This window comes from Pocillopora verrucosa, chromosome 3 (genome assembly GCF_036669915.1).
Source record: "Pocillopora verrucosa isolate sample1 chromosome 3, ASM3666991v2, whole genome shotgun sequence".
Classification (NCBI taxonomy): Eukaryota; Metazoa; Cnidaria; class Anthozoa; order Scleractinia; family Pocilloporidae; genus Pocillopora; species Pocillopora verrucosa.
Window position 1 is genome coordinate 4,674,737 of NC_089314.1, and position 12,441 is coordinate 4,687,177.

The 12,441-nt window shown below is 37.6% G+C and overlaps 2 protein-coding genes across 2 annotated transcripts; one reads left to right on the top strand and one right to left on the bottom strand.

Moving 5' to 3' along the window:
• Nucleotides 1–298: 298 nt before the first annotated feature.
• On the bottom strand, nucleotides 299–2,644 carry LOC131796567 (U1 small nuclear ribonucleoprotein C). Its single transcript, XM_059114167.2, has 4 exons — nucleotides 2,609–2,644; nucleotides 2,451–2,493; nucleotides 1,620–1,728; nucleotides 299–1,163 (listed from the first exon to the last, which is right to left on the bottom strand). The coding sequence occupies exons 1-4, from the start codon at nucleotides 2,614–2,616 to the stop codon at nucleotides 883–885; spliced, it is 441 nt and encodes a 146-aa protein (XP_058970150.2). The 5' UTR covers nucleotides 2,617–2,644; the 3' UTR covers nucleotides 299–882.
• A 72-nt stretch (nucleotides 2,645–2,716) lies between these two features.
• Nucleotides 2,717–6,166, top strand: LOC131796506 (PIN2/TERF1-interacting telomerase inhibitor 1-like). The gene is made up of 6 exons (XM_059114097.2): nucleotides 2,717–2,817; nucleotides 3,288–3,410; nucleotides 3,904–4,005; nucleotides 4,152–4,224; nucleotides 4,963–5,077; nucleotides 5,259–6,166. Exons 1-6 carry the CDS (start codon nucleotides 2,745–2,747, stop codon nucleotides 6,069–6,071), a joined length of 1,299 nt encoding a protein of 432 aa, XP_058970080.2. The 5' UTR covers nucleotides 2,717–2,744; the 3' UTR covers nucleotides 6,072–6,166.
• The last annotated feature ends 6,275 nt before the right edge of the window (nucleotides 6,167–12,441 follow it).

Consider the following 12,441-nt stretch of genomic DNA (forward strand, 5'->3'; position numbering starts at 1 on the left):
CACTCTGAGGGGTCAAGGGGTTCAAAGGAAATAAAAGACAAGGTCCACAGTGTGGCAAATTTTGCAACTTTTCCCCAAAACAAAGTGGCGCAAGATTGAATCAAAACATGTACTGGTTGAAATTATGTAGTTGGGCAATAAAGAATTGTGATTTAAAAATGGGTGCAATTTTGGTTTAAAAACATGCGTATGCTTTTGGACCAAATTGCACTCCACTCAGTTCACTTATAGTACCCTCATAAAGAAAGCATTTACAACTTGCTAGGTTATGAGAAAAAAAAAACATGAAATAAGCATTACAATGAGTTTTACTGTATTTTTATTGGCAAATAAACTGTGGTTAAGTTTAAAATCTCATTGCAGAAGTATGAATTTTTTTTTTATTTTGTGTATAACTGGGAAAAAAATGAACTAACTGACCATATCTGCAGCTGTGATCTGGAAGCAGACTTAGGGCTGGTTTCTCAGTATAAGCAAGGACATACTGTTTCATCTAGATGGTATTGGTGTCTTAAGCTAAAGTTCCAAGCAAGAGCACCTTGCTGTCCATGTATACAGTTTTTTTTTGCTCAGGCTTACATCAGAAGGAAAGCTATTCTTAGAGAGAGTTAAGATGTAAACTTAAAAATATAAATTTAATGCACACCTTTGCAAATTCATGTCTTAGAGACTCAGGAAAAACATTTTGTTCGGTTCCTTCAACAGGTTCACCTCTGTACACTTTAAGTTAACGTCAATGTCTTAATGTCTTAATGTCAAAATGTCTCCCTTGCAAAACAAGTCTTCATCTGAATTGTCTGGACAACCTCTTTTGATAAAGTTCATTGCATAACTAAACAATAACAAAGTAAATAACAATTTATTCCCTAAACAGAATTGTCATTAAGATTTTCCTACAACTGGCCTTGGCTGATTCCCTCCGCCTGGTGGCCCTGGCATTCTTCCTGGTGGTGCCCCATGTGGTGGTCCCCCAGGTGGTGGTCTAATACCTGCTGGTGGTGGCATTGCCCCAGGGGGTGGTATTGGAAATGGTAAAGCTCCAGGGGGTGGTAAGGCTCCTGGTGGTGGCATCATTCCAGGGGGTGGAGGCGGCATCATTCCAGGGGGTGGTAGGTGTGCAACTTGTGGGGGTGGAATGGCAGTACCAGCTTGATAAGCAGCAGCTAAAAATGAAGAATGAAACCATCCAATGTTATCGTGACATAATGTTTCTTAGGCACTGGTACAGAGACTGCACAACACTGCATGTACCTTAAAGCAAAAAATTTCCTTCTCAAGTCAATTCAGTTTGTAAAGCCTGTCCTAAGAGGGACAGTATCATAATTTGTGTGCATTTTCAAAAATAAGTCTCGCTTGTTCCTTCTTAAGGGAACAAGTTCAAAAGGCATGTGATGATAATAGGGTTTTGAAGCTTTGACACTATCGGAGTCTCAAAGTTTCAGTACAAATTAATTTCATACCAACTTTTGGTGCATTTCAGTGAGTTTTTTTAAATCTAATTAGTGCTTAATCAAATTATAATTCAATTCTCTTGACTCAAGAGCAGCAAGAAGCAGCGAGAAGTTTTTGCGAAAAATAGTTGTCTCTTAAGTAAATATATGTTAATGTGAAATGCATACTTGTCTGATCAATCAAACTCTGTGCCTGTTCTTCCATCCACTTCGTGTAATAAAACCTCACATTTTCCTTGTGTTTTCGGCCACCATTGTGTGTCTTCCGGACTGACGGCTGGGAGTTAGAGAAACAATAAAACCAATTTTGTTAGCATAGGTAAGGAAAGGAAGCTGTCTAGGTGTTGTAATTCCAGGAAGGTACTTGATAATTAAAGGGAAGAGTAATTACACCAATACCATTATCAAACAGCCAATGTATTACTATGAGACTAACAAAATTGTAAATACTTAGGATATTTATGGAAAGTCTACGTTTTTTGGGAAAAAGCTAATGTAGGCTAGAAAAGTAAACCACAAAAAGCAACAGTAATACATTTTCCGTGGTGAAATTTGTGCCCATGTATTGAATTTAGTTGCAATTGGTAAGTACAGAACTGACCTGTTGGAATTAAATTGAGGAGTTTTATAATATCTAGTAACATGGGATTCATAATTATCGACACTTTAACCTAAAACTGAGAAAGTTCACCTAATGGAGAGAAATTTAACCTGTTACCCAAGAAGGGTAAGAGACAATGCAAGTATACAAAGCAAATAAATATCAAGGAACAAAGGGAGAGAGAGTGCTTTTGGAGTGAGCCCTGTAGAAAGACACAGGCTTTAAGATGCTAATGAAAGAAGTCCAAAGTTGTGGTAAATTCCCAAAGAGACATGAATTATTGGTGCAGACAAAAAAAAAGGCAAAATGTCAGAGTGCTGGAGAGAAGAGCAATGAGGAACTGGCTAAAATAAGCGTCGTATCTCAAACGAAATCTAAATAAATAAATAAAGACTTACCGAGTCATGTGTTAAGTAAGTGTCGCAGTAATCACAATAATACCTAGAACGGAAAGAACCATTATGAAATTAAATCATAAAGCAAGAATTCGTCATGAAATAGACTAAAAGAAATGCAATACAACGTTATTTTTAAGCTGGAAATCGGCCCTACTTACTTAGGCATTTTGGTACAGTGCGTCCTCCACGTTTGCGCGTTGTAAAGCTACGCATAAATTTCGCCAAGTTGCCGCTGTCGAATAAAATGCTGGCTCGCTTTAGAAAGTTGCGTCACACGTGGGTCAAATAATCAACATGGCGATGCTCGCAGAGCCGAAATCCAAGCAAAAATGGAGCAGCGATCCACGAAATACAGCGTGGACCAATGGTAAGGAACTATTTATTTGTCAAAAGTCTCCCCTGGCTTTTTTATTATTATTTGAAATTGTTTAGGTCAATTGATAGATTGCCGTTCATATCTGAACCATTGGGAAGTCTGAAAATGGATCCACTTTTAACCGGCCGATTCTTTTGGTTACCATCCTTTTGCCAAAGCTTGCCGTTTACCCTTTCTCATGATTGGTCGATGGAAGAATATAATTCAGTGTTGATGATTGTTTTGGATGGAGCTTTTGCTTGGAGTTTCATGATAACTCCAAGTTTATGTAACATGTTAGATATTACATACTTGAAGAGATCCATAGCAAGGTTGACGGCAGAGTATAAGGAGTTTCCAAGGATTCAACCTTTTCTTGAGAATGGCTATATTATTTGGAAGGTTTGTAAAATGAGACAATGATATATTTTAAGAAGGAGAGAGATTATCAGAATGTTAATTGTTTAAACTATTTTGATCAGATACCAGACGGTTTGGTTACCAGATGTTGACTAAAATGGGATGGGAGAGTGGAAAAGGACTGGGTGCTAAGGAGGATGGAACTAAAACACATGTTAAATCTGTCAAGAGGCAGCAGAACTTAGGTAAGAAAGCAAAATATTGTTGACATTAGTGATAAAGATTGCATGCATTTCTTGATGCAATGACGTTTTCAGTAACTATGCGTGAAACAAAAATGAAAGATCCTGCACAGTCTGGAAGTCTTTATCTAAAACTGCACCATATTAATGTTTTCATCTTTGATTTTTATTGACTTTCCTAAACAGTCAACTCCACTTACTATGGTGGCATGCCACTTGAAGGGTGTATGAATTTTTTTTTTAAAATTATCAACTTGGTTAATTCAACCAAATAATCTTGTAATACCCCCCATCTATGCAGAGCCACAGTTTCATCAGAAACTTACCCCTTTAAGCTTTACAACAGTGTAGCAGACATTTATCCCTGGGTATCATTCTCGTCATGAGGATTTAAAGTTCATTTGCATGTATACACGAGTTAGAGCATTTGTCTGAATTTCAGTGTAGAAAATGCTTATTAGACTTAACCAACTGTTATGTTGTTCATAATATTCAGGTCTAGGGGCTGAGAAGTCTCATGAAGATAACTGGATATCACACCAGGTAGCATTTGATGATTTGCTATCTCAGCTTAATAATCATGCAGAAAATGATAACGGTGAGATAACCAACAGTTTTACGTGTGCATTTGAGTATCTATCATTACTGCCATGGGTTCTTCAAAAAACTTTTATGTTTCCATTATTTTCTTGGTATGTAATTAGAGTTTTGAGGTTTAGTTTGTCTTTAATCTGTGTGTTACAGAGGAAAAGTCAGTGAAGAAAGCAAAGAGTCATGAAATGGAAAAGAAAGCCAGACAGTCCCGAAAAAGAGTGTTGTAAGTACTGTTCCTTATTCTTAGAGGACCTCACTAAAATCACTTTTTAGTGATAAAAAGTCTCTTGTTACTATAATTTTTTTATAAGTTAGGTATGACTCCTGTGCAAAATTTCTAAGCTGCCATACACTTATGCTAGTCACTCTTAGAAGTTAAGGGTTATCTCAGCTTATGGGTTCAGGGGCCTTTCATAGTTGGAGCTTGGATGGGATACTGGTCCATGTCAGGTTACCCTCAATCATTACATGTATGTCAGTTTTCCATTAAATTTTGGCGATATGGATTTTTCTTCTTGAGAAGAGAGATGCAAGTCTTGCCTAACAACCAAATGACTTGGTTGAGGCTTTAAGCACATCACCTGTTGACTGGTAGCTCAGCATGCCAACTGTTAGGTGGCTATGTGCCTTGAATGTTCTACATAAATTGAATTTGTTTTAGACAGAAAAAACTTTAAGTTGGCTTTCATCTTGTAACATGTGTACCACCATGCTTCCCAACATTGACATGAGGATGTGAAATTGAATTGTGCTTTGTAGAAAATATGGAATGTGAGAGTTTAGGCCAGGAAGGATTACCTTACAGAATTAGTGTAAGAGGTTCTTTTAGACTTGGTGCAGAAGTTAAGCATCCTTGGTTAGAAGTTGCATTTTTCCTGGGCTTTGTTACCCAAGACAATGTTATTTCTGGACCATTTATGTGTATAAGTTTAATGACTGATTGGCTGTTTTGTATTCATAGTTACAATCGCTTCATTCAGAGCAAAGACTTGTCATCTAAATCAGCAGAAGACATGGCTTGCATCTTTGGTCAGAGGTGTAAGTCAGCTCCTGGAACTCCTCAAGAACACTCAGAGGTTGGTTCAAACATCTTTATCGAAGTTTTGGGGGTATTTTATTTCGATAGCCCTTGTTCTGACTAACCGAAATGTACCGTACCGGTTGCTTTGTTTTGTTTTGTTTTGTTATTGAATACCAAAATACTTAAAAAATGTTGAAATAAGATTTTTTTACAAAGCTACTTTTCTTCTAATGTAGGACGAAGAATCGGACGAGAGTACTGCTTCCTGTCCGCCGCCATCTTCTCACGGTGTGCAGACTGTAAACTCCGGACAAAGCATTCAGGAATACTTTGAGATGAAAATGAGGGAGATGAAAGCGGCTCGAGAGAGGAGGCAGACAGTGGAGGTTAGCACTTTTCAAGAAGAAATAGTAACGGGAAAGGATCACAATGAGGAAGTTGACGAATCAGAACCGAAGAGGAAGAAGAAGAAAGAAAGTAAAAGAAAGCTTAAACATGCGATTGAAAATGAGGAATTGGTCAATGGCGTAAGTGTTTCGCATTCTTTTGATGTGAAATGTTCAGCTGGAAAGAGAAAGAGAAACGGTGCGGTGGAAGAAAGGAAATCTGGATTAGAAAGTGGATGCAAACCCTCGAAGGATAGGACGGAAGAAAAAGGAAAAAAGAAGAAAGCAAAAGAAATTAATAGTCAGACTTTAGAGGTTGACAGCAGCTCTTTGGGAAGGCTGGAAATAGCAGAAGGGGTGAAAGATAAAAAGAAAACGTCTAAGAGAAAGAGCGAGAAGGGGATTGCTAGATTTGAAAATGAAGATTTGGAAAAGTCGTCCGAGAGTAAACGAAGAAGGGACAAGACAAAAGGTAGCTTTAGCGACGATAAATCTTTTAATAAGACAATTTCCGAAGTGGAGGAAGCAAACGATGAAGGCAACTTACGAAAGAAGAAGAAGAAGAAGAAGAAGAACCAAGATGTCGGTAATAGTCTAGAAACTGTCGAAAGAATGAAAAACGAGAAAAAGAAAAGAAAAAAGGATAAAAAAAGAAAAATCTAGGGAAAAAGATGGGGGTGACCGGGAAAGACCGAAACAAGATAATTTTAATTCTACCGCCAAAAAATAAACCAATGGCAATGGCTGATTTTTATGTTTATGTTCTCTTATGTTACTCACGGTACCAACTCTACACACGATAAAACAATCATCGTATGCTATTTTAGTAAATGTAGAATATTTGAACTTACTTTGCCAATCATTACTTACAAATGTTTTTGAGACGCGAACGGCAGCCGGAAGTTAAAAAACTCATTCATGGTGCTCATTACACCTTTTTGGTCAGCACAATTTGGTTTAAAATGCTATAACGAAGACTTAACGGCCGATACAATATTGGTGTCAAAGCGCACTAGAATTTATTTTTTTCTTTTCCGGTTGCTGTCTGCGGCCCAAAACTGTCTCTGCTTTAGTTCTCCATTGTCGTTCGAGAGCGCGCCGCTTTCACGGTCTTACTTTTAAAACTGAATTGCTAAGAACTAAATACGGTCTTAAGCGAGAAGGAAGAAGAACATTTTCTGTTGCCGCACCACTTTTAAAACCGAATTTCTAAGAACTATATGCAATCTTAAGCGAGAAGGAAGAATAACATTTTCTGTTGCTGCACCACTTTTATGGAATTCCCGAACCCATGGTATCAGGAACCGTGGATCTGCATGTAGTCTAAACCAAAAAGTATCTTTAAGCAAAGGATATCAATGGTGTAATGGCTTTTACTGCAAACGGTTAAAATCTTGGCCATTTTATAGCCATAGGTTATTTTTTTTTTCCTTTGTTTTTAAGAGGAAAACTTCTACGGTTTACTTTTTTTACGACCAATGGTTGAAATTTGTCAATTTTTACGCCTAACGACTGATTATGTTTTACCATTTCACGGCTAACGGTTAACCCCATCGAGACCCCCTAAAAATATTGCAATTAAACACCCGCATAACGGAACAAATGGATTAAACAACCTTCAGGGTGAAATTTGATAAATAAAACATCAAACCAATAAGAATTGTCAGTACCACCTCAAAAAATTGAACAGGTTCCTATTTAATAAAATGTGAATATCAAAGTAAGAGTGTTAGACTATGAACAACACGGCACAGAAGGGATTGGAATTTTTAGAGAAAATCTGGCATTTCAAGGGGAGACGATCTGAGCTGGAGCAACGAATGGAAGGGTAAAGAAATTTCCTGAAACCACACATACAGTAAGCAAAGAATACGTTGAAAAACTTTGTAAAATTAAAAAAAATAAGTGAAAAATCGAACTGAAAAATTATTTCTTGAAAAAAATCCCCTCGAGAACAGCATCGAGCTGATTACTCAAGAAACCTGATATATAAGGAACACATCAGCCTGGACTAAAAAAGAATAGGCTCTTTGATGCCGGTATTTGTCGAGTATCAGATATTCAACTGGATGGTAATTTTAGTGAAAATACGTCCAAACGAAATACATCGTAGAGTGCCGTTGAACTCTCGGAAATAGTGCTACACGCGAATTTTTAATATTATCTATATTATGCGACATATGAATGCATAGAAAATTAGGGTATCTACTGCATGGTCTACAATAGGTACATTCACCTACATTGTCTGCAGTAGGTACAGCTATCTACACTGTCTACAGTAGGTGCAACTATCTACACTGTCTGCTGCAGGTACAACTATCTACACTGTCTACAATAGGTACACATGACTATCTTCGCTGTCAATAGTAGGTACAACTATCTACATTGTCAACAGTTGGTACAAGTATCTACACTGTCCACAGTAGATACAGCTCTCTACACTGTGTACAATAGGTACAACTATCCACACTGTCTACAGTGGATACAGCTGTCTACACTGTCAACAGTAGGTACAGCTATGTACACTGTCTACAATCGGTAAAACTATCTACACACAGTCTACAATCGGTAAAACTATCTACACTGTCTACAATAGATACAGCTATCTACACTGTCTACAACATGTAAGCTAGTTGTACCTACTGTAGAAAGTGTTGTTGAAATTTGCTGAAAAAGTACATCCCGCGAAATTTTCAAAAATTCGAGGGAGACTATCCCACCAAAACGAAATATAGCAAATTCCACATATAAATTATTCGATCGTTAAAGGTTATATACGAACGAAGATTCAACCAACTTTAACTCCACGTCTGTTGCCATTTTTGTCGCAGCTCCAGCGGGGGGAGTGTAAAGGTATTCAGCGGATACGTATCTTGGGCTATGGGATCCACATAAGCTTCACGGAAATTACAGAACATTTCACATTAGCATATAAGTACCCCGGCTAAATGTAAATATAAATCAGCTTCCATATGGTATCACCTGTTGATAACTTATATTTGGTAAAACCCCATCTCTGCCTGCTTTATCCAGAACTGAGAACGCTACCATGGCATCTTGGAAAAATTTTGCAGAAGATCCGCGCGCAGTGACGAAGTTTATGTCTATCCAATAATTAAAAAAAAAAAGAGAGATAACGGGCACGAGGTAATAGTTCAAAAATAATTTAAAGGAACTACAAAAGACAAAACTCATAGAAAGCAAAAAAAAAAAAAAGCATTCTGTTTCAAGTTTTGGTAAAGAATGTAGCTTCCCAGTGTTTTCTCTGTTTTTTTTTCTTTTTACGCGGTTTTGGTAAGGTTTTTGATACTTGTCATTTTCTTCTTTTTCCTTTTTTTACAAGTCTTTGTGGATGAATCTAACATTTGACTGCCCGTCTTTGAAAAGGTAACATAAGGTAAAGGAAATCTATTTATAATAAATACCTTCACAGAGGATGCATTTTTACTGACTTTTCTATTTTTATCCCTTCTTATCATCATTTTTATCTTTCCTTTTCCTTTTTTTGTTTCCGAACATTTATCTTCTACGGTTTTCGTACTTGTCACAATCGGAAACGTCTCTCTCTCGATTCGCACATTTTGTTTGCATTAAGCCAGAGCTCGACACGTAGACATGCTGAGAAAACGTTTACCTCCTTCTAACTTGCATTGCCTAGCTTGAAATGGATAATACATAAGAAAAGTCAAAGGAAGAAAAGAGGTTAAAAAAAATACATAAATCGCTTAAAGTAAAACAAAACCATTTCTATTTTAAGGAAAAAGAGTCTTTGCCGGCGACTTCTGAGCAACAGTAAACACTACAGGATTCAGAATATAACTAACAATTAACAAAGTGGCCCGAAAAAGAAAACTGCTCTGAAAAAAAAAGGGCAAAAAGAAGATAAAAATGATGATACTAAGGAGAAAAAGTAGAAAAAAACAACATGCAGGTTCCGCGGGGAGGAGTTCCTCGGCCCCCAAGCCAGTTCGAGAGTTGCTCCTTGTCCGCAAGCTCCAAATCATACTCGGGGAGAAGTTATTCGGCCCCCAAGCCAGATTGAGAATAACTCCTATAGCGTGATTCGAACCCGCGACCTCGATGACCTCTCTTGCACTCGTTGCGCGCCTACGATTGCCGCTCGACCATCTCGAAACTATATATTTAATAAGCATGAATTGGCGGTGTATCGAGTTTTAAAATACCAGGCTGGGGGGGAGGGTGAGGAACTTTGTGTTACTGAGAGTGCAATCGAGCGTTTCCGGTCAAGAATAAAAGAAACAAGTCTAACAAAGAACTAACAAAAGCGATCTACACGAGGAATATTAGCATATGTTGTAATGGCGGACGACTTCGTTTGCAGAAGCTCTTTAATATGATTCCTCAGTATTGCATTGCACATCTTTTACTGCATATAAATATCACGCAATTATTTGGGCGAATAAGCGCACTTATTGAATGTTAATCCATGGAATAGGTTAAAAGGCTCGATGGTCTTTAGCTCTTGAATGAGAACGGTGACCTATGCAGATTTCGTGGGGAGGAGCTACAGAAAACACTACAGGATTAGAATATATAGTTGACGACAATGAAATTATGAGGGAGTTAGGAATTAGTAATAAAGTGTGAGAGACATGCTGCACCAATTGAATTGTGCTTAACGATTAGCAAGGCTGAAGTCAATTTGCGATTCCCCTCTCAAAAATCTTAGCTGCGCCCTTTCCCCAGGAGACTTCTTTGCGGACCACTTGATTCGAAAAAAAACTAAAAAGAAGAAAAAGAAGAAGAGACAATAGAAATAAAACAAAACCGACACGAACCAACAACTGTATCAAAAAAATTACCTCAGTGGCCCAAAAGATAAATGCTCAGAAATAAAATTTTTTGCCCAATTTTCTTTCTGTTTTTTCAGAGGAATTTTTGCATTGTAAATTCAGAATGACCTTTCCCGCCAATTTGAGAGGGATCCTTTGTCACGAGACTTGCTGGGGAATTGGATGATGCGTTTCATCGGTCGATCGGCAGCATGTACACATCGACACACGCTTATAAGATGCGGAAACTGTAAATTTCTTTGGTGGCCAGTTTACGATCGGAAAACGACATCCCAAGGTTAGAGTTCGGCGTGTAGACATATTAAGAAAACGTTTATATCCTTTTAACTTGCATCGCCTAGCTTGAAATGGATAATACATAGACGTAAAAGGAAGAAAAGAGGTAAAAAAAAAATACATAAAACGTTTAAAGCAAAACAAAACCATTTCTATTTCAAGGGAAAAGAGTCTTTGCCGGCGACTTCTGAGCAACAGCAAACACTACAGGATTCAGAATATAACTAACAATTAACAAAGTTGCCTGAAAAAGAAAACTAATAAGGAGAAAAAGTAGAAAAAAAACCAGCAAAAAGAAAAATACAATTTCGCGGGGAGGAGTTCCTCGGCCCCCAAGCCAGGTCGAGAGTTACTCCTTGTCCGCCAGTTCCAAATCATACTCGGGGAGAAGTTATTCGGCCCCCAAGCCAGATTGAGAATAACTCCTATAGCGTGATTCGAACCCGCGACCTCGATGACCTCTCTTGCACTCGTTGCGCGCCTACGATTGCCGCTCGACCATCTCGAAACTACACATTTAATATGCATGAATTGTCGGTGTAGTGAGTTTTAAACTGCCAGGCTGGGGGGGAGGGTGAGAAACTTTGTGTTACTGAGAGTGTAATCGAGCGTTTCTAGTCAAGAATAAAAGAAACTAGTCTAACAAAGAACTGACAAAAGCGATCTACACGAGGAATATTAGCATATGTTGTAATGGCGGACAGCTTCGTTTGCTAAAGCTCGTTAATGTGAATCCTCAGCGTTGCATTGCGCATCTTGTACTGCACATAAAATCACGTAATTATAGAGGCGAATAAGCGCGCTTATTGCATTTTAATCCATGGACCAGGTTAGAAGATATGATGGTCTTCAGCTCTTGATTGAGAACACTGACCTATATTTTCTATTGCATAATTTTGGTGTACAAATTATCCCTTTTAGATTGGGGAATCTTATTTGGTTTTTTTGGCTCCTATGAATCCTTCAATAAAGAAGATAGTAGTCCTTTTATAATAACAACATTTGCATTATCATTAAAAAGCTCTTTCAGTTCATGCAAAGATAAAAAGGCGTTCGAGACTTGAACTGAATTAATCTGCAACTTACTGGACTGATGGCCTAAGAGTACCATGATTTATAAAAAAAACGGCTAGAATTTTTTTTAACTGTTTGCAGAACAAAACAACCTCGCGGATTTAATATGCCTTGGTTTGACTTTGCACTGCTTTATCATTTTATCATTCTAAACTACCATAAAACAAAGACAAAGTTCAAAATTAAAAAAAAGAACCAATGCAGAAAAACATTTTTTTTTTGACCGTAAAAGATACTCCAATAAATATTGAGAGAAAATAGCAAACTAGAAAATAGCGGTATTGTTGTGTGATCTCTGCTAGACGGTGTGAATAGTTGTACCTATTGTAGACAGTGTAGATAGTTGTACCTACTGTTTGCTGTACTAGTTGACACAGTGGTATGTCTTACATGACAGTTCCACAAAGTGACACAATAATATAGCCTACATGATTAAATTTTAAGAAGTGACTGCATGTTGTTCTACCATGCAGCACATACCAAAATTAGTCACATATGGCCTGAAGCTTAATCTGTATTGCTTATCAGGAATTCATCACTAATAAAAAATAGCTCATATTAGTAATATCCTAGATCTTAACTAGTATAGGAATAAAACAATTTCACGGAAGCACTCCCCAGCCAGTTGACCTATTTCTCACGTTCATTACGGCGTTCTGGAGATAAAAACTCTAACAAATTTATCTCCAAAGAAAGTGAGCACGTTTTTAGGGTTTTTAAAAGTTTAACAGGATGTCGTGATTTAAGGTTAAGGTAGACTCCAGTCTCCCGGTTGTTCCTTCCAATATCACACATTCACCATGTGAGTCAAAAGGGTGGCGTGATAGTGGCGTGACAATTATAACGGAAGTAGTCTATCATGTGAGTTT